Genomic DNA, 22290 nt, shown 5'->3' on the forward strand with positions numbered 1-22290 from the left:
ATTAGAGAATGGAATCTGTTTTTAAAGAGGAGAGTCGACACTCCCCGATGGGCGAGGAGTGAAGCCCTCACCAAAGTCATGCTTCTGTTTCCAAAGGGAAGCTTCTGGGGCCTGGCGAGAGCAGGGAGCCCTGGAATGCTCGGGAGGGAGGGGGAGCCACCCTGGCTTCTGCATGCAGAGGGTGTCCTGGCCATGGGGCAGCAGGAGCAGTGGCCACGGCTTTTCCTTTGTCCTCCCTCGCCTTGGGAGGGAAGCAGTTCTCTGCATCCTTGCAGCCATACAGACGCCTCCTCAGTCCCCAAGAGACACAGCTGCCCCTCCTCTTCATCTCTGGATATGCCTGTCACCTTTTCAGTTCTCCTCAGGCCAGTGGTTCTCAAAGGGTGGTCTCCAGACCAGCAACATCAGCATCACCTGGGCAGGTGTTAGAACTAAAATCCTGGAGCCCCACCCAAACCTACTGAATCAGAAACTGTGGGGTGGGGCCCGGCAGTCTGTATTTTAACAAGCCCCCCCGCCCCCGAAAATTCAGACACTCCCTCGTTTGCCATCTCCTGCCATGACATTTGGTGGACCCAGGAGGTCAGAGGGAGGGTGAAGTTACAGAGGAACTTGAAGGGAAACAGCTCACCTGCAGTGGATCCCTCAAACCCATCTACACCCTGCCAGGGCCATCCTGTGCGAAGGTTTGCTTGTTTGTAAAGGAGTCAGTGGATGGAAAGGCAGTGACAGGGAAAAGATGGGCCAGTCATGTCAAGAGACAAAATATCTAGGCGTCAGGAGAGTAAATTATCCAGGGGAGTGGACAGTAAACCTCACACCTGCTGAGCCTGGATACAAAGGCTCTCGGTGGACTCCTGCTCTTCTCTTGCTGTGGTGTGGGGACATTGTATTTGTCATCTGTACCCCTCTCGCTCCCAGGCAGCAAAACAGACATTAAGAGCAAGGGTTCTGAAATCAGACAGATGGAGGTATTATCCTATCTGTGGCCCTACTGGCTCCGATAATGGGGCTTAGCACATGGCTGGCGTGAGGTGAAGGATGATCACTGCTCGGTGCCTCTGTTTCTTCATCTGCGAAGTGGGAATGATAACCAGAGCTCCCGCCTAAATTGCCCTGAGGATGAATGAAGTGATGTCCAGCCAGTGTTTAGCTCTGTGTCCGGATAGAGGGAAGGTTCAATAGCTGTTGGCTATGACTAGGATTCTAGGTGGAGAGTTTAGGAGTTGAGTTTAGGAGTTCTAGATCTGGTCGTTGCTCTCTAATCAAGCTGGTAAGTTCTAACAGACAGCCTTCAGGTAGTTTACTAGGGTAGTGGTTATGGAGTCACAATGCCAAGATTCAGATTCTCATTCAATTGCTTATCAGCTCTGTGATCTCAGGCAAATTACTCAATCCCCTGCTTCTGCCTCAAAGATTGTAGTGAAGATTAATTCGCACATAGTGGATTAATCCACCTAAAATATTTCCCACAGTGCTTGGCACAGAGTAAGCACAGAATTACTGTTTGATTTTATTATTATATATAAAAAAAAACACCCAAGGGCAACTGAAAAGGGATTTGTTTTGGGGGAAAAACAGAGATCTGAAGGTGAGGGTCTTCTTTCCTGACTGTTCATGGGCTGGAGACCCACCGGAGAGCTTTGATTGCATTGAGTATATTCAGTGGAGCCGTCTGCAGATGCAGAGGCCTCCATCAGAAGGATTTTTTCAGAGCAAGACATTGAAATGAAAATGTTCTGGAAAAGCTTTTTGTAAACTTCACATGCTATACAAATGTTGGTGTTTCCTTCTGCATTTCCAAAGAAGCTCTAGAATGTTCAGCCTGGAGTTCAGCCTTAGTGTAGGAACCAGTCCCTGGAAAGGGAGATTTGTTCTAGGAGCATGGAATCCTCTTTGGTGTTCCAGGGATCTGGGCCTAGGAGTGGAGACCGTGAGGAGTCAGGGATCCGAGTGTCAGGGGAGGCTGGGGATCATGTTAGGGTCGAGGTGGTACCTGGAAGGTTGGGGATCCTTAGATGATGATGTGATAGAAGGAGGAATGTTGACAAGGTGTGTGTGTGTGTGTGTGTGTGTGTGTGTGTGTATGTGTGTATGTGTGTGTTTGCCTGCACATGTGCAACAAATATCTGAGAACACTTGACAAAACGTTTAGGAATAAGTGAGCTGCCATAACTCTTGAATCCTCATTTCTTTCTACCTGACTGGGAAGCCTCTTCATCATGACCTTGTGACAGCAGAAATCAGAATTCCGTCAGGGCCCTGGGTACAAACCGTGGGAGACACCATTGCCCCAGTGTCCATAGCCGCATCAAGGCTGGCTTCTTTCCCCAAAAAACTTGTTGAGACTAGAATGTGGTCCCAACCTGCCAGTGCTGGGGGAAAGGAGGCAGCAGCAGCATGTGGCCTTCTGTGCTGGGTGGGCAGAGCGTGTGGACGCCTGGCGCAGCTCCCCACTCCCTCCTTATACCTGAAGCCAGGGCATCTCTTCTCCTTATCACGTCTGTGTGCATCTCTCTCTATCTGGACGCAAGCTGCTGCCTCTCTTCTCCATTCTCTGGATCCCACTGGCTTTTCCCGCTGGGTTTTTCTTGAGGCTTTTGGGATCTGGAGGACACATGTGCATTGCTTTCATGCCCAGTTCCCGTTGGGATTAAGATGCTGCCTTGGCACACTGGTCCGGTTGTCCTCCCAGCCTGCTGGTGCAGGCTGAGGTGAGGACCACTCTCGGGTACCATCCTTTTCCAGGGTGAAGTTCTGAGTCCTCCCACAGGTTAGAGAGAACCCAGAAGGTCTGGCTGTTCCAAGGCTTGTGTGCTTCCTGGGTGTATAAATGTTTCCAGGCTCTTGCAAAGGAGATAAGCATTCATAGGCTGATTGAGAGATTACAGGGTTTACAGATTCGGCCAAAACATTTGGCTGACGTGAGCATATTCTCTAATAAATGAGAGCCTTATGAGAAATATGCAAATTGGTGTTAACTAGGAATTGATCTGGCACCTCTCTTTTCTCAGGCTCTGAAGCCAAGGCTAGGGCCCCCTTGCCTCCGTCCTCCTCCCAAATCAGCCGTTTGGTCACCTGAAGTTTAGAAGAGGGTGGGCGGCCTGAAGGGCACACTCAGGAATCTGGAGAAAGCTGTATTGCTCTCCCACAAAACAACACAAAGTGGATGATGAGCAAGCAACCTATTAGCAGTGAATTTACTGTGAATAAGGCTTTCTCTAAGGGACTCCTTCACAGAAAGGCATCAATTTTCCCCCACGGGTAGTTAGGGAAGAATATTTGCTGGCGCATACTTGATAGAGCTGTGAGTACAATGACTGTGAAAGCCTAGCCAAGGGCCTGGGTAAATGGAAGACCCACGGTGAATGAATGAACGAATAAGTTCTTATTTTTCAGGGTGTGGTAGGCTTGTGCCAGGAGGAAGTGGAGTAAAATGCAGTGGTTCTCAAAGGGACCAGCAGAACAAGAAAACTTGTTCGAAATGCAAAATTCTCAAGACCTCCCCCAGACCTCCTGAGTCAGAAACTCTGGGGTGAGGACCAATAATCCATATTTCTTTAAAAATTTTTAAAAGATTTTTAACTTTTCATTTTGAAATAGTTTGAGATTTACCAGAAAAGTTACAAAATAGTACCAAAAAAGCTTCCTTATACTGTTCACCCAGCTTCCCCCAGTGTTACCATCTTACATAACTACAGGGCAGTGATCAAAACCAGGAGAGTAATGGTGATACAACCTTATTACCTAATCTACAGACTTTATCTAAATCTTACCAGTTGTCCCACTGCTGTCCTTTTCTTCTCTGAGATCCAATCCAGGATTATATTGATACATTGTATTTAGCTGCCATGTTACCTTATTCTCTTTAAATCTGGGGCAGTTCTTCAGGCTTTCTTTGTCTTTCACGATCTGTGCACTTTTTTTTTTAATTTATTTTTTTTACATCTTTATTGGAGTATAATTGCTTTACAATGGTGTGTTAGTTTCTGCTTTATAACAAAGTGAATCAGTTATACATATATCCCCATATCTCTTCCCTCTTGCGCCTCTCTCCCTCCCACCCTCCCTATCCCACCCCTCTAGGTGGTCACAAAGCACCGAGCTGATCTCCCTGTGCTATGCGGCGGCTTCCCACTAGCTATCTATTTTACGTTTGGTAGTGTATATATGTCCATGCCACTCTCTCACTGTGCACTTTTGAAGGATCCTAACTAGTTATTTTGTAGACTGTCCCACAATTTGGGTTTGCCTGATGTTTTCTCACAATTGAATGCCAGTTAGGCATTTTTGGCAGTAACACCGCAGAAGTGATGCTGTGCCCGTTCAGTACGTTGTGTCAGGGGTACGCGACGTCTGTACATTTTATTACCAGTGATGTTAACTTTCTCACTTGGTCAGGATGGTGTCTGCTAGGTTTCTCCACTGCAGAGTGACTATTTTTTTCTCCTCTGTAATTAATAAGCATAATATTTTGAAGCTTTGTAAATATCTTGTTTCTCATCATTCTTTCACACATTAGTTTTAGCATTCATTGATGATTCTTGCCTGAAACAAATATTAGTGTGCCATTTGTCAATGGTGATTTTTCTATTTCTATCCTTTTCCTCTACATTTATTAATTGGATTTTATTGTAAGGAAAAGCTTTCTTTTCTTCCTCATTTGTTGATTAAATTACTTCTTTATATCAGTATGGACTCATGGGTATTTATTTTGTTCTATGAATTATAATCCATGTATTAACTTGCTAGGGCTGCTGTAAGAAAGTGTCAGAGACTGAGTGTCTTCAACAAAAGAAATTTATTTTCTCACAGTTCTGGAGGCTGGAAGTCTGAGATCAAGGTGTCAGCAGGGTTGGTTCCTTCCACCCTCTGGGTACGTCTATGTCTTAGTGTCCTCTTATAAGGACACCAGTCATATTTGATTAGTTCCCACCTTAATGACTTTATTTTAACTTAATTACCTCTTAAAGACCCTATCTCTAAATACAGTCATAGTCTAAGGTACTGGGGGTTAGGACTTCAACATATGAATTTTGGGCAGATGTAATTCAGCTCATAACAATCTATGACTGTCATTATATTGTCATTATATTTTGTTGCTCAAATCATCCCCAGTTTGGCCATTGGAGACCCCTTCATACTGGCTCCTGTGTCCCTTCTTCATGCCCCCATTAATTCTTGAGCACCTTCTTACTTTCCAGTACTGCAAGATGTTCCAAGCACATCTTGTACTTTCTCTGCCCCAGCCCTGGAATTAATGTGTTTCTCCAAGGATCCCTCATTCTTTTTACTGGAGAATGGTAGTGATCACCTCCTGGATGGTTCTGTGGCATGCTAAAGTTTGAGAATCTCTGATAGAGTGGTTCTGAGCCCAGACTTGGATTTGAATCCAGCTCTATCCCTTCTTAGATGAGTGACATTCAATTAGTTACTTAATTTCTATAAGTCTCTTTCCTCTTCTGTTGAAAGGGGATAATGCTACCCACCTCCTAGGGTGGTTATAAGGATTGATGTATTACATAAAGCATTTTGCACAGCCCCTGGCTCATAATCAATGCCCAACAATGATTGGCTTTCATTATTAGGTGAGCCATTTCTAAAGGCCAAAGACCAAATAACACATTTTCATCTGGGGAGTGGACAGATTCTAGAGGGATTCCCAAGAACGTCTCAATGACCTACTAGAATAAACTCTACATATTGATCTGAGGAATTGTGTCTTGAGATCATAGCTGGCATTTTCCAGGAAGATCCATGGAAGCCCATCCTGCAGCATTTCTTCTTGGCGCTAATGTACCACCAACGTTCCCAACACTCTGGGCACCTGAGGGCGGGAGGAATGAGGGTGAGATGGTGAGTCTGGATGTAGTTCCTCATCTCATAGTATGGTTTCTAGTCTCCAGGTGGACCAGGCCACCTCCCTTGAAACCAGGAGTTTTAGCTCTTATTCCATCTCCATTTGGAAGACCACCTTCTAAAGAGTGTGGGGGAGGGGTGACGAGCCAAGGATTTTAGTTTTCAGTTGCCAGGGCAACAGGGGATCATGGTGAGTGGGAGAGATCATAGCTATGAGAAAGACAGAGTGCGACTGTTCTGGTTTTTTATTACGTTTGTTAATGATCTCTTTGTCTTTTTTGCAGAGAGCACGGATAACTTTGTCTCTTGTAAGTCTCTTTTACCTTTTGCTTTGAAAGTGATTTATTCTGATACTTTTGGTAACTACTGAGTCCAAATAGCCCTCTTTCGTATTCTACCAGCATCCTCAGACTCGTGGCCGCTGAGAGCATCTGAGTGAACTGTGAAAGGAGAGTAGAAATACTTGAGCAGTTCCAAGCCCACTCCTCTTGGACAGTCACTTGCTGCCTCAGTTTCCCCGCAGTTTTCTAGGGTCTGACCATGTTGTGTGTCTTCCCACCCAGACGGACCGAGGTGGTGTGAGGAAGGATGTGGGGTTCACGTGCCCCGGTGGACCCCTGTTGAGCATCTCGGTTGTTCTTGCAGAGAGAATGTGGAGCCTATAAACATGTTAGTGTTTGTCACCTGCTTTGAGAGCCAGGACCTACCTCGTGTGGAGCTGTGATTGACAAGGTCTCCTGATAGGTTCGCCTGTCCTCAGATGAGATTATTGAGGCTCAGTCTATAAGTGATTTGGGGCCAGGACTAGACGATCCCCAAAGGATTTGGTGTTTCGCTCATGGTCTGTGGGGAAACATATTTATTCCTTTTCCTTTTGTCCCCTGTGGGAGAAGAACAGGGACGGCTGAGGCCATTTCTGCTGCCTGTTCGGCCTGAGACAGTAGACAGTCCTGTTTAGAACGCCCCTTGTTGTTTGGCACAGATGTAAATATAACCTGGATTCCTTTGTTTGTCCTCGGTCTTTGAGGACTTGTCATCTCACAGGATGTCCCTCCAGAGAATTTTGAACTGGGGCTCTCTCTGGACAAGGAGTTGATTCCAGAAGGAGGACTAATGGATGCTCGGCTTCCCATCCAGGCCTTGCTGGGAAGAGCAGATGTTTCCTAGTCAGATAAACTTGCTGCCAACTGAAGCTGCCACTGTGTTCTGAAATCTGCCGTAGGGCAATGGATAGTGGGTTGTTTATGGGGCCACAGGCCTCCTGGATCTCACTGAGGAGTGAAGAGGGAACGAGGAAGGGCATGGAGAGTCTGGGACAGGATAAAGGGTGCAGAGAGGAGCTGAATGTCAGCAACAGCTACCATCACCCACGAAATTGGCCGAATCCAGACCCTGGCTGTGATCCCAAACCATTTTTTTCCCTCTTATTCAATAGCTCATGGCCCACATTGTCCAGGTTACATTATTTACTCTGGGATGGGGATTGGGGGACGGGAGCAAAGGTTCTTTATACCTATGGAGTCTGTCTTTGAGTCATCAGTACCCACCAGGCAGCCACACGGAGATCCAATCTCTGGGGACCCCTGCAAAGCCTGGGGAGGCCAGGCAGTCAGAGTCTGGCTTCAAGGGGATGTTCTCCAGCAAGAACTTTCAAGAGGGCTTGGGAGTTAGGCAGGGACCGTGGCTGAGGCTCTCATGGCCAGGAAGCTAACTACTCTTCTCTATTTATGTTTGGTTTTCAGTCTACGAAGTGAGCCCCACCCCTCCTATCACTGTGACCCATAAACCAGAGGAAGACACTTTTGGGGTGAGTCACTCCTTGGTCAAGAGGAAGGTGTTTACTGATGCAGTAGTTTTTCAGGCTTCTGTTTTAGTAGCTAACTTTTCCCAATACTGCCTTATTTGGAACTCTAGCACACGTGGCATAGAGAAGCCGTGATGAATGACCTCCTTTCAGGTGGTTAAAACCTTCCGTGTTTGATGAGAATAATTCATTGTTTGAGGAAGTCTTTGAGGATCTGCTTTAAGCCCTAGGGCTCGGGAGGAGAACAGTTTGAAACTTCCCACTCCATTAGGAGCCAGCTGGGCCTGATTCGAAGGGGCTGCTAACTGTACAGCCTTTTACAAAAGTCAGAGTTGCCCAGGGCATCTTCTTGAGTGGGAGGTGACCCCACCCGCCCCGCTCTCAGAGCCTGAGGTTTCTCTGGGGAGAAAAGGAAAGGGGTCTTTTTAGAATCTCCTGGATAAGAATATTATGCAAAGAATGTCAATGTGAAGATGCAAGATTTGCTTGCTAATTAAAACCACAACGGAACAACAGACAGAAGCATCTCCGGGCTTCCTCCTGCATCTCTTAGGATGGTCCCCAGATGAGAGGGCTCAGAACACTGAATCATGGAACTTTCTCTAATCAATCTGGGTAATTTATTTTTCGATGTTCTTAGAGTCTCATAAATTACATCTTCTCAAGACCTTACTCAGTCTGAGAAGTTCTGAAGTTCACTGAAGTTCTGGGAGGGCTACGGTTGCTACTGTAATAGGATGTTCTCATCTGAGCATGCGTGTTACTTCATACTCCGGTTTTCTGTAACTGCTCGACTGTCTGTTTTTGGCTCCCAATAGGTATCCATAGCCGTTGGACTTGCTGCTTTTGCCTGTGTCCTGTTGGTCGTTCTCTTTATCATGATCAACAAGTATGGTCGACGGTCCAAATTTGGAATGAAGGGTAAGGTGGAATTTTCATTTGCGAGGGTCTCATGGGGGAAACATGGCTCCTTTTGATCAAAAGATGCTGTTTTAATTTCTTTGCTCTCTGAGAGGGCTTCAGGGTGGTGGGCTTAAGTGGCCCTGGTAGAGACTCCCATCTACACGTTTATTATTGGTAGTGATGGATTGAAGGCAGTGTTGGTGTGAGGACCAAACTGTGGACCACCTGGTTTTTCTGTAATGACTAAAAACATTGCTTCACTGGGCTGGTACAATGAGGATGATTTGGGAAAGAAGTTGGATTTGAGGGCAAATGAAGAGGACTTACATTTCTTTTTATTTTTGGTGGGTAAAAGGACTCTTCGTTTGAGTAACCTGGTTTTTCTCTTGTCTGCACCCATCCTTGGAGTTGTGATGAGAAGGTATTAGCAGAACTAAATGTAGGATGGTAGACTGTGGCATTGAAAGGTTGCCCATGCATGGTATCTCAGCACGTAGCTCTACACAGAGTTCCAGAATGGATGCCAAGAGCAACGTGATTGCTAAATCTGCTGGCCAGTTTCCACAACACAGAGTACTCAACCCCATTACAGCTGGGGTGGAATGTGAGACGTGGCTCTCCACCAAGGCTTGGGAAAAGGGGACTGGCACAAAAGGGGTTAATGTGGTGAATTAGCATCCATCTGCCTGGTCCCAGGATGGATCTGACCAAATGGCACAAGGGAGGCTGGATACCAGTGCTTAAACAGAAACTTGAATTTCAAGATATACTCCCAGCTGGGGTTTCCATTTATGGCTGATGTTAATAGGAGAAGGGTGGGGAGGGAGTATGAAGTGTTTGACAAGCCGTCAGGTTCCTGAGCAAGGATTCAGGTTGGAGTCTTCTGGTGAGATTATGGGATCCAGAAAGATGAATTTCGATGACTTCTGCACACGAACTGGTATCTGTGGTTGGGGTCTTGACCTGGGGGCTCAGGAATTGAAGGGGAAAGCATGAATGAGATTCACAGGGATAGTGGTCCCCTGAACTTATATGTAAATGTTTAATTGTTTGTACACGGTGGCAGGGGGCGGGGTTGGGAAGGAACTAATCCATAGCTTCTATTATATTGTCAAAAGAGTCTGTGACCACCCTACAAGTTTAGAACACTGATATATAGCAAGGGATAGCCATAGAGAACTAGAAAGGCAGAAATTATGGGGGAGGACTGTCTGGCTTCCCAGAAGCCTCCTGCCTCTTTCTGCTCTTGGTTAAGCTGAACAAGTCCCAGAAGAGCAAACCAGGTTTTCTTGAAGCAAATGAAATATTTTGACCAAGAGAAATAACTCGTAAAGGCAAATTATAAAACTTCTCTATATATTAGAAGTTTGGCCTGAAGCCAGATGACTTAAACAAGAGGAGACCACGGTCAGCCACCTTGGCTGGAGAGGTTTTATCTACCAGTACCCCACGGGCCAAACAGGGCTTCACAGGTTTGGAAGATCAGTGACCACCATGCAGGCTCTGAGCCTTCAGTCTTAGCATCATCCTTGGGCTCCTGGCTTTGAGGACCTGGCACTAGTACTTGTGCAAAATTTTCCTACCATGGGAGGAACTTTCCTAGCTCTTCCTCCCTCCACCTAAGGAAACAGCAGGGCCTTGACCAAAGGGAAAAACGGGGCATTATTGCTCTCCCCCTGGAGAGGCACACCACCAGCTGAGACCCTGCAACAAGACTGGCACCACCATACAAGCAGATTTTTCCTCTTAATTGTCATCTGTTTTCTGGAAGAGCGTGTCCCCATGTCGGATGAATTAGGCAGCACCCAGGGTGGTGCTTTCCCCTCAGCTGTCCTTGGAGCCTCTCCCAACACCCACTCCCCTCTCCCGGGCTGAGCTGCCTTCATTGGCCCTGGTTGCGCCACAAGAACATATCCATAAGTTTGGAAGTGAAATATTCCTTAATTTAAAGTCAGGCGACCTGAAGAAGCTTGGCTAGAGTGAGAGGCAAGATAAGATGTTGTATCCAAGGCTGACCCTGTTTAGAATTAAGCCTGCATCTTTCTGATCTTTGTTATGCCTGACTGTATTTAGTTCTCATCTTAGGATGAAACAGCAAATGCCCCAGGCTGCATACACCCTTGATCTTTTATTAGCAGTGGGCCTCCCAGTCCAGAAAAAAGAGCAAAGTTGCATGTACCAGAAGTCCCCCAAATCTGACTCAGGCAAACCTCCGTCTCTTCAGAGCCACCCGTTCCTCAGCTTTGAATTTTCAAATCTGGGTTAAAAATCTGTGATGTCACTTAATTGCTCTGTTTCCAGCAAAGTTACTTAACTTCTCACAGCCTCTATTCCCACAACTTCAAAATGATGGAATGATACCACCTCCCTCATTGCATTGCTCTGAGTGTTGAGATCTGTGTGTAATTGACATTTATAAGGGTACCTGTGGTTGTAGTTTTCTTCTTTTTTGTGTATAAGCCTGTCCAAGCTTCTTTCATTGTCCTTCCAGGAAGGGCTGCCCTCTCAAGGCTTAATCATGCCCTCTTTTGTCCCACACAATATTTAGTAAAAATGCTTTTCTTCTACCCTAATCCTGGAGCACTGTCATTACCTTGCTCACACATCACCTGTCCTGTTAGACCAGGAGTGACTTGTTGCAGAAACCCGCAGTCACTCAGCTGAGTATGCCTGAAACTTCGCACAGTCTTTGACAAATTGTATCTGAACTTAGAAATGAATGACTTCAGTTTTACTCAGAAAACAAGCACAGCTTGTTAATCAGTAATGGGCTAGTTAGGGCTCATTTGGAAATCTGAGATGTCTGGGCAGTGGAGGTGGAGCGGAGATGATCTGGGAGACTCATAAATAATTCCCACCCTCCACATCTGAGGGCCTGGAACACAGTGTATGGATGAGGAGGCCTTATTAAAATGAACTTCCTTCTGAGAAATAAAAAAATATATAGAAAAATACGGACATTGGTATGACAAACACTCATATTCCTGTCACTTAGCATAAGCAGCTGTTACTGTTTTGTCTTCTGTTGCATCTAATGTTTTATTCCTATTACTGATAAAACTAAGATGGCTTTAACTGTCACCCCGGTCCCATTTCCACTCCCATTTCCATAGGCAGTCATTAGCTTGAGTTCACTGTGCATCCATCAGTCCACTTGTTTTTGTCTCTCTCCCTGTATCTCTGTCTCTCCTTCTCTGCTGTCTCTGCACACCCACCCTTCACGCCATGGCTCTCTCCCAGCTGACCCCATACCCTGCGGACTGCCAACTTAGCAACTGCCTCTACTCTACGGCAATCCTAGTGGCCAAGTCTGGTAACCAGCTCAATTTTATAGTTCTACTTACATATATGTATATATATATGTTTTGTTTTGTTTGTTTTTTCCAAATCACAGTTGCATTTATTCATAGACATCTAGAAAACAATCAAAAGTATATTTGTCTCTTATAGACCTTATTAATAAATTTTATGTGGATGAGAGAGCTTGTGTCCCGAGAGTTTTAAACAGCATGATTAAAGACTGTAACACTCCCAAGAGTGGTCACAGATAGGTACAGGATGTGAAGAAAGACATACATATATACATACACATATATATGTCTACATATGTGAATACATTTACAAGATGCATTACTTTGTGTATGTTTTAATTTGTACACGTGTTTATGCTCTAAGCACCCTTCTGCATCTTCTTTATTTGCTTGTCATGTGTTAGAGATCTCTCCATGTTGGTACATACAGGAATTCCACTGGGGACCTATTTTATGGAGGTTGAATGTATTAACCAGAGTTTATAGAAATGAACTGAAAATGCATTGTCTCAGACACTTTTTTACTGTTATCAACTGCCATCGCGTTGATCGAAATTCTGGCCTGGGGAGAGGTCAGGATTCTGCCCTGTGGAGGGGTTAGGATTCGAGCTCATCTTCTCTTATAATCACAAAGGTTCTAAAATGGGGCTGAGTGTCCAGTGGGCATTCTTTGGGCTGTGGATGAAGCCCCATGCTTTAGAGTGGCAGGATGATCCTGAAGTATTTGGTGTGGTGTGGGCACTGACCAGTCAGAGCACATACTACCCTCCTGCTGGAGCCGGCACCCGGGGGCTCCCTGCTGTGCCGGGTGTTAACTCATAATCATGCTGAATCACAGGGTGGTTGAGTGGTGGGTGGTCGGGAGGTTCAGGGCAGGGGTCGTTTACTGGGAGGGACAGAAATATATCAAAATATGTCAGTATCTTAACTAATTATATTGTGCCGGTGCATCCTGGGCCTGGAAGTGACATGGCTTAGAATTTATTCCATGCTCATCCTCATATAATATTTTAAAATTAGACATTGAAAGATCGTGACAGTGATCTAGCCGGGCCCTGCAGTGTCATTATTTAGAGATGAGAAACTGAGGCATAGGAAGCCCAAGAAAGGAGGTGACCTGCTCTGGTTTTCAGTCTGGTTAAGCTGCGTTGGTTCTAGAACGGACGTTCTACCTTGCATTCTCAGTCACTCCTCATGGCAACTATCGATAGAATGACCTAACTCCTTGGTCTTGGCCGCCCCACCATGAACATCCACGTGCATCTGCCATCTTTATTTCACGTGGTTGTTAGAACAATAACCAGGTAGAAGATGCTAGTGTGTCTTTAAATACTTAAACATGTCCTATAGTTTTCATATAAGGTGACTATCATTATTGTTTAATGGAGAAAGAAGCAAACATGTGGGGTTTTTGCAGGCTGTAAAAAGGGCAAACATTATTTGGTCTCTCTTGTCTGACTACCTCTTAAGCATCTTTATATACGTCTAGATCAGAGATACTGTGGGAGTGAACTTCATATTTCTTGGCTCCCTCTTACTGTCACAGAGGAAACAGAATAACGGTCTATTAGAGTTGAAACAGACCCTAGACTTATTAGGCTAATGTCCCCATTGTACAGGTAAGGAAGCAGACACAGAGAAATGAAATGGCATGCCAAAATGCACGACTAGCTAGAGCAATGCTGGCCTGCTTTCCCACCTGTGTGCTGTATGCAGAGAGCCTGGGAAGGTCTGGGAAAGGAAGACGGATTGTGAATAAATCAGGTCTGCTCTTCCAATACTTTATCTAATTATCTTTGAATGCTGTCCTGCTTCAAAGGGGCTTTCAAACATGTCTCTTATTAATCCTCTTTTCTCAAGCTGGGACACACCTGGCCTGGGGAAAAGGTGGGAGCTGATGGAGGAGTCTTGCTTCCCAGGCTTAGAGGACTTCCTTGTCTCTTTCTGGACATGTTGGGGACTGCATGGCAAGGCAGCAGAAGCCAGAAAGAGGGTTGGGAAGGACAGGAGTCTAGAAAGGCTGGTTGGGCTTCCGGTAATACCTTAGGTGCTTCATCTGCTTGCCGTCCATCCTAATGGTTGGACGTGTGCTGGTGCCCCTGATGGGCCCGTGGATGGGCACTCCAGGATTGTTCCATTGTGAATTAGTATCAGCTAATAGGTACTTAAAGTGGTTGCCTATTTGATTATGATTGGGGGTTATTAACATTTTTTTTCCCATAAACAGATGGTAACTTCTCTCCAAGTGGATTGTCAGAGTCAGATTTGGAGGGACTGATTGGTTGCTGCCAAAAGATCTCGGGGGTGGCTGCCTGCATTGAATGGCCCTGTTATCCCTCTGGTTTAACTGCTTGGTTAACGGGAATGATTAGACTTGGGAAGGAGTCATTTCTGCCCACTCTCCTAACCTTGGAACATTGGACTGAGAAGGGTTTCTTCCAGCTGGATGGAGGTAGGGCTGGGATCCTGGCCTCCTAATGTTTGATTCTCTAACTGGCATTCCTTCTTCAGCTGGGATAGAGGGTCCCTGTATCTATAGCCGTGAGCACAGAGCCAGGGAATTGATACAATGAGTGTGGGGTAGAAATAGAGAATTCTGAGACTACTGAAAGGTGACCTTGACCCTGGATGAGGTAACCATTAGCGCCACTGACAAGGCAGCTTTTTTTGCCCTGAGAAATACACTTATCTGGCCTTGATTTAACGGGGCATCAGAAGCCAAGAGCAAGGCAGAAGTGAAACTGAGTGGAGGACTTGGGTTTCCTGACTTCCTGAAATAAGTCTGTTTTTCCTTCTTGCTTGTTTTTCTTTCTTGACTTCCTTTGCTGTTTCCTCCTCTGAATTGAGGTACGCAAGTGAGGAAGGTTACCCCTGGCCTTGGCAATGACCCTGTGCTTGGGATTCCTGGTGGAAGATGCCTCTTTGAACATAATTTTGAGACTTCTGTTATCCTCAGGCCCTTGGATTCTCCTAACAAAAGTTTCCATGCCCCTTCCCTCTTTTCAGACTCCTTGAGAGACCCTCCAAGCCCAAGGAACACTCCTAGCATTCGTTCAGGTCTAAATAAAATAGGTTACGTGTGTGGCCAATCCATAGGCAGGACATAAAGTAATCAAAGCCAGGAGCCTTCTGCTTCTCTTCTTCTGCTTTGGACTTCATTTCAAATTTCTGGTTGCAGATGCAGTCGCACCTGGCTTGGTGATAGAGTTCTAGAATGCGGTGCCCAGAGGGTTGAGAAAGCTGGAAGGCAGTGTGCGTTTTTCTGGCATGCCTTTGCTGCTCTGTCTTTGGGATCTTTGCAGGTGTGCAGTGAATGGTCCTGGAAGTTCCCGCACTGTCACCAATGGTTGTGTTAAGGCTGCCCTGCTCCGTTCCTCTCTCTCAGGGCACCAGGGAACCAGCTGTTCTCCAACACTGACTCTTCTATTTGAAGAGAAATCCCTGGAAATAGAGTCTGATACAAAATGTTTCTCCTCTGTGGCTACCTGCTCGTGGGCTGTTCCTGGCAGGCCCCTGCCGCCTGTACAGCAGGGCCAAAGGTGGCCAATATGCTGGCTCCATAGCCAAAGCCATTGCCTCTGATTCATTTGATTTTGGCAACAGGACAGTTCTTACTAATTCCTGCCATTGCAACAGGTTCCCACAGGGTTAACAGCCCTTTGATACCTCAGGTTAAAAGTTCTCAGCCTCTCGTCCCCCACTTTACATGTGACAGAAGACTACCAGTCACATGCCTTATACACTCCTGCAGGTGTAACCAGGCTTTTGGACAAATGCTGGCCCTTGCTGTAGCTTCACACCTAAGAAAAATATATCCGCATAGGAGTTAGCATTTTTAAAACTAGGAATAAAATCAAATCCATACTAATTTTTATTCTTAAGCAATTCACAAACTTTAGTATTTTATTATTCATCCAAAGTCCTGGTGACACATTTCCTCACTGACCCAGAAATCTGACTGTATCCTGGCACCAGGATGGAAAACTAAGAGGGGAAGCGGCTGCCGGTCTTGACTTTCTTGCAATGTTCTTGGACCGATGTGGTTTGCACCCCTGCACAGTCAAGTTGCAGAAACAGCTCCAACAGAATCTCCTGTCTTCTTATGGCACATCTTTCCATCTCTGTATCTTCTCCTGTGGGTCCTGGGGGCTTTCACTTGCCCAGAGGAGGAAGGACCATGGGCTTTGGTTAATGAGAAGCTTCCACATGGCTGCAGCGTCCGAGCCCTGGGCTCACGCAGCCCATTCTCCCCTGAACTCTGCAGAGGCATTTGGATGTCCAAAGAGCGGCCCTCGGAACCACAGGCAGCAAAGCAGAGATCAAAACAACTGCTGATGGGGAAACACGATTTTGGACTCGGGAAGAAAAACCACACACTGAAAACAACGTCAAACAAGCAAACTGCTGCAAATCCCTGGCCCCAGCTACTCCTCACCCCGTTGCCCTTTGTGCTGTGCATCCATCGTGGGGGATGAGCTGGATGGGGTGGGGAAGGAGCGTGTTGCAGGAGGAGAAAGGGGAGCCTGCATCCAGCTGGGGCTCAGCCGCCAGTGGTGTCTGCCACCGCCTCCGGCCCCAGAGCATCCCGAGGAAAGAGAAGAGCTTCCGGTTGGTCTCTTCCTGGCTCTTTCTCTTAGAGGGTTAGTGACACCCTCTCTTCCTCCCTTCCCTGATACCCCTGTATGTTTAGTTTAGAGAGAGATTCACCAAGTCACTCTGGTACACACCCCTTTATTCTTTTCTCTTGTATTAATTCTGCTGCCACAAGCCAGAGAGGGATTTGCTGGCATCCTTGCACTGGTCTCCAAACCAGCTTCCTTCCTGACAGGCCCGGCTACCTAATTTATGGGACCCAGTGCAAAATCTTCCTAAAGCACTAGAATTGCAGGACAGCTACAGCAGAGACTTATACCCCAGTCATGGGGCTCTTCTGAGCATGGAGTCAGGGTCAGGCCTGTGAAGCCAGCTCTGCTCCCTGAATACACATTCCAACGTGGTTTCAAGCCCTAGAGCCTTCATTTTTTTCCTGAATGGTGAGGAGGGAAACCGACATTTCTATGCTTCCTGTTCAGAGAGGAGCTGGGATTTGGGGTAAAGATAAGAGTATCAGCTGATTTTTTCACTTCTAATCACAGCAAGGAAAGAGAATAGGGGGCATTGGGCATTTATTGAGTACCTACTATGTGCCAGACACATATAGGCACACGTAGGCATATAAGGTCTAATATACCTTATAATATTTAGTCCTGATGAGTGGCTGTTCTCCACATTGTAAAGGCAGTAAAGCTGCTCAGAGTGGTTAAATTGCCCCATGTCATGTGGCTGGTGAGTAAAAAAACTAGGTTTTAAATGAGGTCACTGTGAATCAATGGTTCTCAATCTTCACTGCACATTCCAATCACTTGGTCAAATTGTATGACTCCCTCGGCCCAGGCGGCACCCCAGACTGATTAAATCCGATTCTAGAGGCGAAACTCAGGCATGGGCATGCTTTTTTCAACACCTCGGGTGATTTCAGTTGTGCAGCCAAGGTTGAGAACCAGCGGTGTAAGGCCAAGATGCAGCTGTGCGTTTAATTAGTTGCCCAGGTCATGTATGCAGTCTGCAGACCGGTGTATCTGGTCACCTTGGGACCATGTGAAATGTGTAGATGCCTGGGATCACTCCACACCCACTGGGTCAGACCTGGGGTGAAGTGAGGGAGATTTTTGATGCTCACTAAAGTTTAGGAACCACTGCACTGAATCCTGGGGGATGCTGGGGATCTTATGAAAATGCAGATTCTGGAGAAGGGCTGAGAGTCAGTGTTTCTAAGCAGTTTCCAGAGGATGCTGCTCCGGGCCCCACAGTTCAGGGAACAAAGGATGAAGTGAAAACCTCAGGACTGGGACCTGGGGACTTAGGTCACATCTCTGTGTTCCATTTCTTCCTGTGCATCATTAGCAAAATCAGCCGCGGCCTCAACCCCTGACTCTTAGTTGGAATAACATGACTACACGACTACAAAATAGAACCACGACTTCTAAGGCAATTTTAGTTCTACCCTCTTTGGGTAAATAAGCCTTGCTTCTTTCCTAAAGCAGCCCTGCAGTGGCTTCCTTGGTTCATACCGAACTGCCACCTCCTTCCACACAAGGGCACTTGTAAGGCCTGCTGCCTCTGTTGATCTTAGCACAAACGTGAGGTCCATCAACACAAGGGCTGGAGGCAGAGCCCCATGGAGGCCAGCAGTCAATGGGCGGGCAGCATTCCCAGCCCAGAGTCCCTTGTGTGGCTGGGCAGGCACTCCTCTCCTCTTCTAGAAACTTCCACGTCCCGTTTCCTCTTCCTCCCATAGCTGATCTTGGAGGTAATGTTGGGAGCTACAGGAAATGGGAGCAGCTTGGGCTTGGCAGGCCCTGAAGTGGATCAGCGCGTGTTGTTTGGTGGAGGAAGCCTAGTGGGTTAAGTCAGTAGTGGCCCAGGGCACCTGCCAGCCTCAGAGGCACTGCTCTTGGTGGCTGGAATTTTATTCTCCTCAGTCCTGCCGCTCCAGTGGTATTTACATTGGACACCTGCCCTGCCCTCCCAATTGACTGTGGAATAAGAACTGCATAGTTGGCCAAAGACTGGAATGGTTTCCTTAGCAGTCCCAGCAATGCCGAGCCTCCCTACCTGATGGGGATCTTGAGTTCAGAGGGGCCTCTGTGCTGTAACAGCGATGCACACCTGTTCCCAGGTGGGGGAGAAGAATGTCAGCGTCGGTCTGTCTGCCAGCAGGTCTGACATGAAGCCCCGAGGAGGGTGTCCAGGTAGTTCCAGGAACTACCTTTCCAAGTGAATCCTTCCAAATCAGTTGAGTTCAGTGGGTTGGCCTTGGGCCAGTGGAGGGGTGCCAGGGGGCACCCCCATTGTTGGCTTAGTCTTTAAGAAAAGCAGGCAGGATTTGAGTACTGTTATTGGCCGTGAGGTGCGGAAATGGCTCCAATCGTCCCAGCCACTGCCTGGGCTTGCTTTGCGGGGCTGGAGGTGGGGGGCATCTGGGGGACACGCCGGCCTGATTGGGCTGTGTTTGGAGCTGGAGGCCTTCTAAAGAGAAGCACTGTCAGAAATGAGGGGCCATCCGAGCGAAAGGGAAAATGGACATTCATGTTTGCTGTTGCTAAGTGTATGGACAGAGCCTGCCTTTCTGGAAAGTGGTTTGGCAAATTTTATTAAAAGGCTAAAATCAGAGGAAGCCCATGTCCCAGAAACTCCACTTCTGAGAATTTAACCTCAGGTAGTGATCACCAACGGCTGCCCATATTGATGTGTGTGGGCGTTCATCCCACTGTGACTTACGCAGTCAATTCGATCAACTAAGAATTGCTTAAATATAATAAATGGTTAGTTGAGCACACTGTGGTTCATACAAATGATGTAATTTCAATGAAGACATTAAAAATGACAATTTTGGGGGACTTCCCTGACAGTCCAGTAGTTAAGACCCTGCGCTTCCCATGCAGGGGGCGTGGGTTCCATCCCTGGTTGGGGAACCCAGATCCCACATGTCACCCAGCCAAAAAATGAAAAAAAAAAAAAAAAAAAGAGAAATGACAGTTTTTAAAAGCAAATTTTTAATATTTCTGTAAGGATATACATGCAAATAGTAAGAAAGCCCAATAATGTAAAAGATAATGGAGTAAAAGTTACTCTCAATCTGCCTAATTTCCTGCTTCTGAGATAATAACTATTTAGAGGTTCTGTGTATCCTTGCCGAGATAGTCAGTGCTATACAAGGAGAGATGTTTCCCGTTGCCTTTATGCAAATGCCAGCTTGTATTCACATTGTTCTGGACCGCATTATTTTTGGTGACTATCTTTGAGATTATTTCATATTAGTTCACAGAGATCTACTGCATTCTTTTTTTCTCTTTTTTCCAGCTTTATTGAGATATATTTGACACACAACAATGTGTAAGTCTAAGGTGCACAGTGTGATGATTTCATACATGTATGTATTTACTGCATTCTTTTTTTAACAGTTGAATATCAAGAGTGATACTTGAGAGCAATATTTATTGACATGTGAAAGTGTTCATATGTATACATATCTTTAAATTGGGGTATAGTTGCTTCACAATGTTGTGTTAGTTTCTCCTGTACAACAAAGTGAATCAGCTATACGTATACATATATCCCCTCCCTCTTGGACCTCCCTCCCACCCCACCCCCCTATCCCACCCATCGAGGTCACCACAGAGCACTGAGCTGGGCTCCCTGAGCTATACAGCCGGTTTCCACTAGCTATCTATTTTACACATGGGATTGTTAATACCAATCTCCCAATTCATTCCACCCCCTCTTCCCTCCCCACCGTGTCCACACATTCGTCCTCTATGTCTGTGTCTTTATTCCTGTCCTGCAAATAGGCTCACGTCTACCATTTTTCTAGATTCCACATATATGCGTTAATACACGATATTTGTTTTTCTCTTTCTGACTTACTTCACTCTGTATGACAGACTCCAGGTCCATCCACGTTTCTACAAATGACCCAGTTTTGTTCCTTTTTATGGCTGAGTAATATTCCATTGTATATATGTGCCACATCATCTTTATCCAATCATCTGTTGATGAACATTTAGGTTGCTTCCATGTCCTGGCTATTATAAATAGTGCTGCAGTGAACATTGGGGTGCATGTGTCTTTCTGAATCATGGTTTTCTCAGGGTATACGCCCAGTAGTGAGATTGCTGGGTCACATGGTAGTTCTATTTTTAGTTTTTTAAGGAACGTCCATAGTGTTCTCCACGGTGGCTGTATCAATTTACATTCCCACCAACAGTGTAGGAGGGTTTCCTTTCCTCCACACTCTCTCCAGCATTTATTGTTTGTAGATTTTTTTCATGATGGCCATTCTGACTGGTGTGAGGTGATACCTCATTGTAGTTTTGATCTGCATTTCTCTAATAATTAGTGATGTTAAGCATGTTGTCATGTGCCTCTTGGCCATCTGTATGTCTTCTTTGGAGAAATGTCTATTTAGGTCTTCTGCCCACTTTTTGACTGGGTTGTATGTTTTTTTGATATTGAGCTGCATGAGCTGTTTGTATATTTTGGAGATTAATCCCTTGTCAGTTGCTTTGTTTGCAAATATTTTCTCCCATTCTGAGGGTTATGTTTTCATCTCGTTTATGGTTTCCTTTGCTGTGCAAAAGCTTTTAAGTTTCATTAGGTCCCACTTGTTTATTTTTGTTTTTATTTTTATTACCTTGGAGGTGGGTCAGAAAACATCATGCTGTGATTTATGTCCAAGAGTGTTCTTCTATGTTTGCCTCTAAGAGTTTTATAGTGTCTGGTCTTACGTTTAGGTCTTTACTCCATTTTGAGTTTATTTTTGTGTATGGTGCTAGGGAGTGTTCTAATTTCATTCTTTTACATGTAGCTGTCTGGTTTTCCCAGCACCACTTGTTGAAGAGACTGTCTTTTCTCTATTGTATATTCTTGCCTCCTTTGTCACAGATTAGGTGACCATAGGTGCGTGGGTTTATCTCTGGGCTTTCTCTCCTGTTCCATTGATCTATATTTCTGTTTTTGTGCCAGTACCGTACTGTCTTGATGACTATAGCTTTGTAGTATAGTCTGAAGTCAGGGAGCCTGATTCCTCCAGCTCCGTTTTTCGTTCTCAAGATTGCTTTGACTATTTGGGGTCTTTTGTGTTTCCATACAAATTGTAAAATTTTTTGTTCTAATCCTGTGAAAAATGCCATTGGTAATTTGATAGGGATTGCATTGAATCTTTAGATTGCTTTGGGTAGTGTAGTCATTTTCACAGTATTGATTCTTTCAATCCAAGAACATGGTATATCTCTCCATCTGTTTGTGTCATCTTTGGTTTCTTTCATCAGTGTCTTATAGTTTTCTGAGTACAGGTCTTTTGCCTCCTTAGGTAGGTTTATTCCTAGGTATTTTATTCTTTTTGTTGCAATGGTGAATGGGATTGTTTCCTTAATTTCTCTTTTTGATCTTTCATTGTTAGTGTATAGGAATGCAAGAGATTTCTGTGCATTAATTTTGTATCCTGCAACTTTACCAAATTCATTGGTTAGCTCTAGTAGTTTTCTGGTGACATCTTTAGGATTTTCTATGTATAGTGTCATGTCATCTGCAAACAGTGACAGTTTTACTTCTTCTTTTCCGATTTGGATTCCTTTTATTTCTTCTTCTTCTCTGCCGTGGCTGGGACTTCGAAAACTATGTTGAATAATAGTGGTAAGAGTGGACATCTTATTCCTGATCTTAGAGGAAATGCTTTCAGTTTATCGAAATATTTATGTATTTTCCAGTGAGTAAAGACTGCAAACAGGTGCCCATTTGTTTTTGTTGTAAAATAAAGGGAAAATATTTTCATATATATACCTGGGAAGAATACTGGGATCATATAGACTGATA

General features: G+C 45.5%; 1 protein-coding gene across 5 annotated transcripts in view; it reads left to right on the forward strand.

Annotated features, from left to right (window-relative positions):
- The window catches only part of NTRK3 (neurotrophic receptor tyrosine kinase 3), a 283681-nt gene that overhangs the window by 125472 nt on the left and 135919 nt on the right, over positions 1-22290 (forward strand). For all 5 annotated transcript variants that reach the window (XR_003795813.1, XR_003795812.1, XM_029237146.1 and 2 more), the window contains 3 exons: positions 6144-6167; positions 7602-7666; positions 8482-8584. Coding sequence is in view for 3 of the 5 variants with exons in the window: in XM_029237146.1 (XP_029092979.1) it covers positions 6144-6167; positions 7602-7666; positions 8482-8584 (192 nt within the window). In the remaining 2 variants the exon portion in view is untranslated. The remainder of the gene's footprint in view (positions 1-6143; positions 6168-7601; positions 7667-8481; positions 8585-22290) is intronic.

The sequence above is a fragment of the Monodon monoceros genome, unplaced genomic scaffold (genome assembly GCF_005190385.1).
Source record: "Monodon monoceros isolate NGI ecotype Baffin Bay Population unplaced genomic scaffold, NGI_Narwhal_1 Super_Scaffold_21, whole genome shotgun sequence".
Lineage (NCBI taxonomy): Eukaryota > Metazoa > Chordata > Mammalia > Artiodactyla > Monodontidae > Monodon > Monodon monoceros.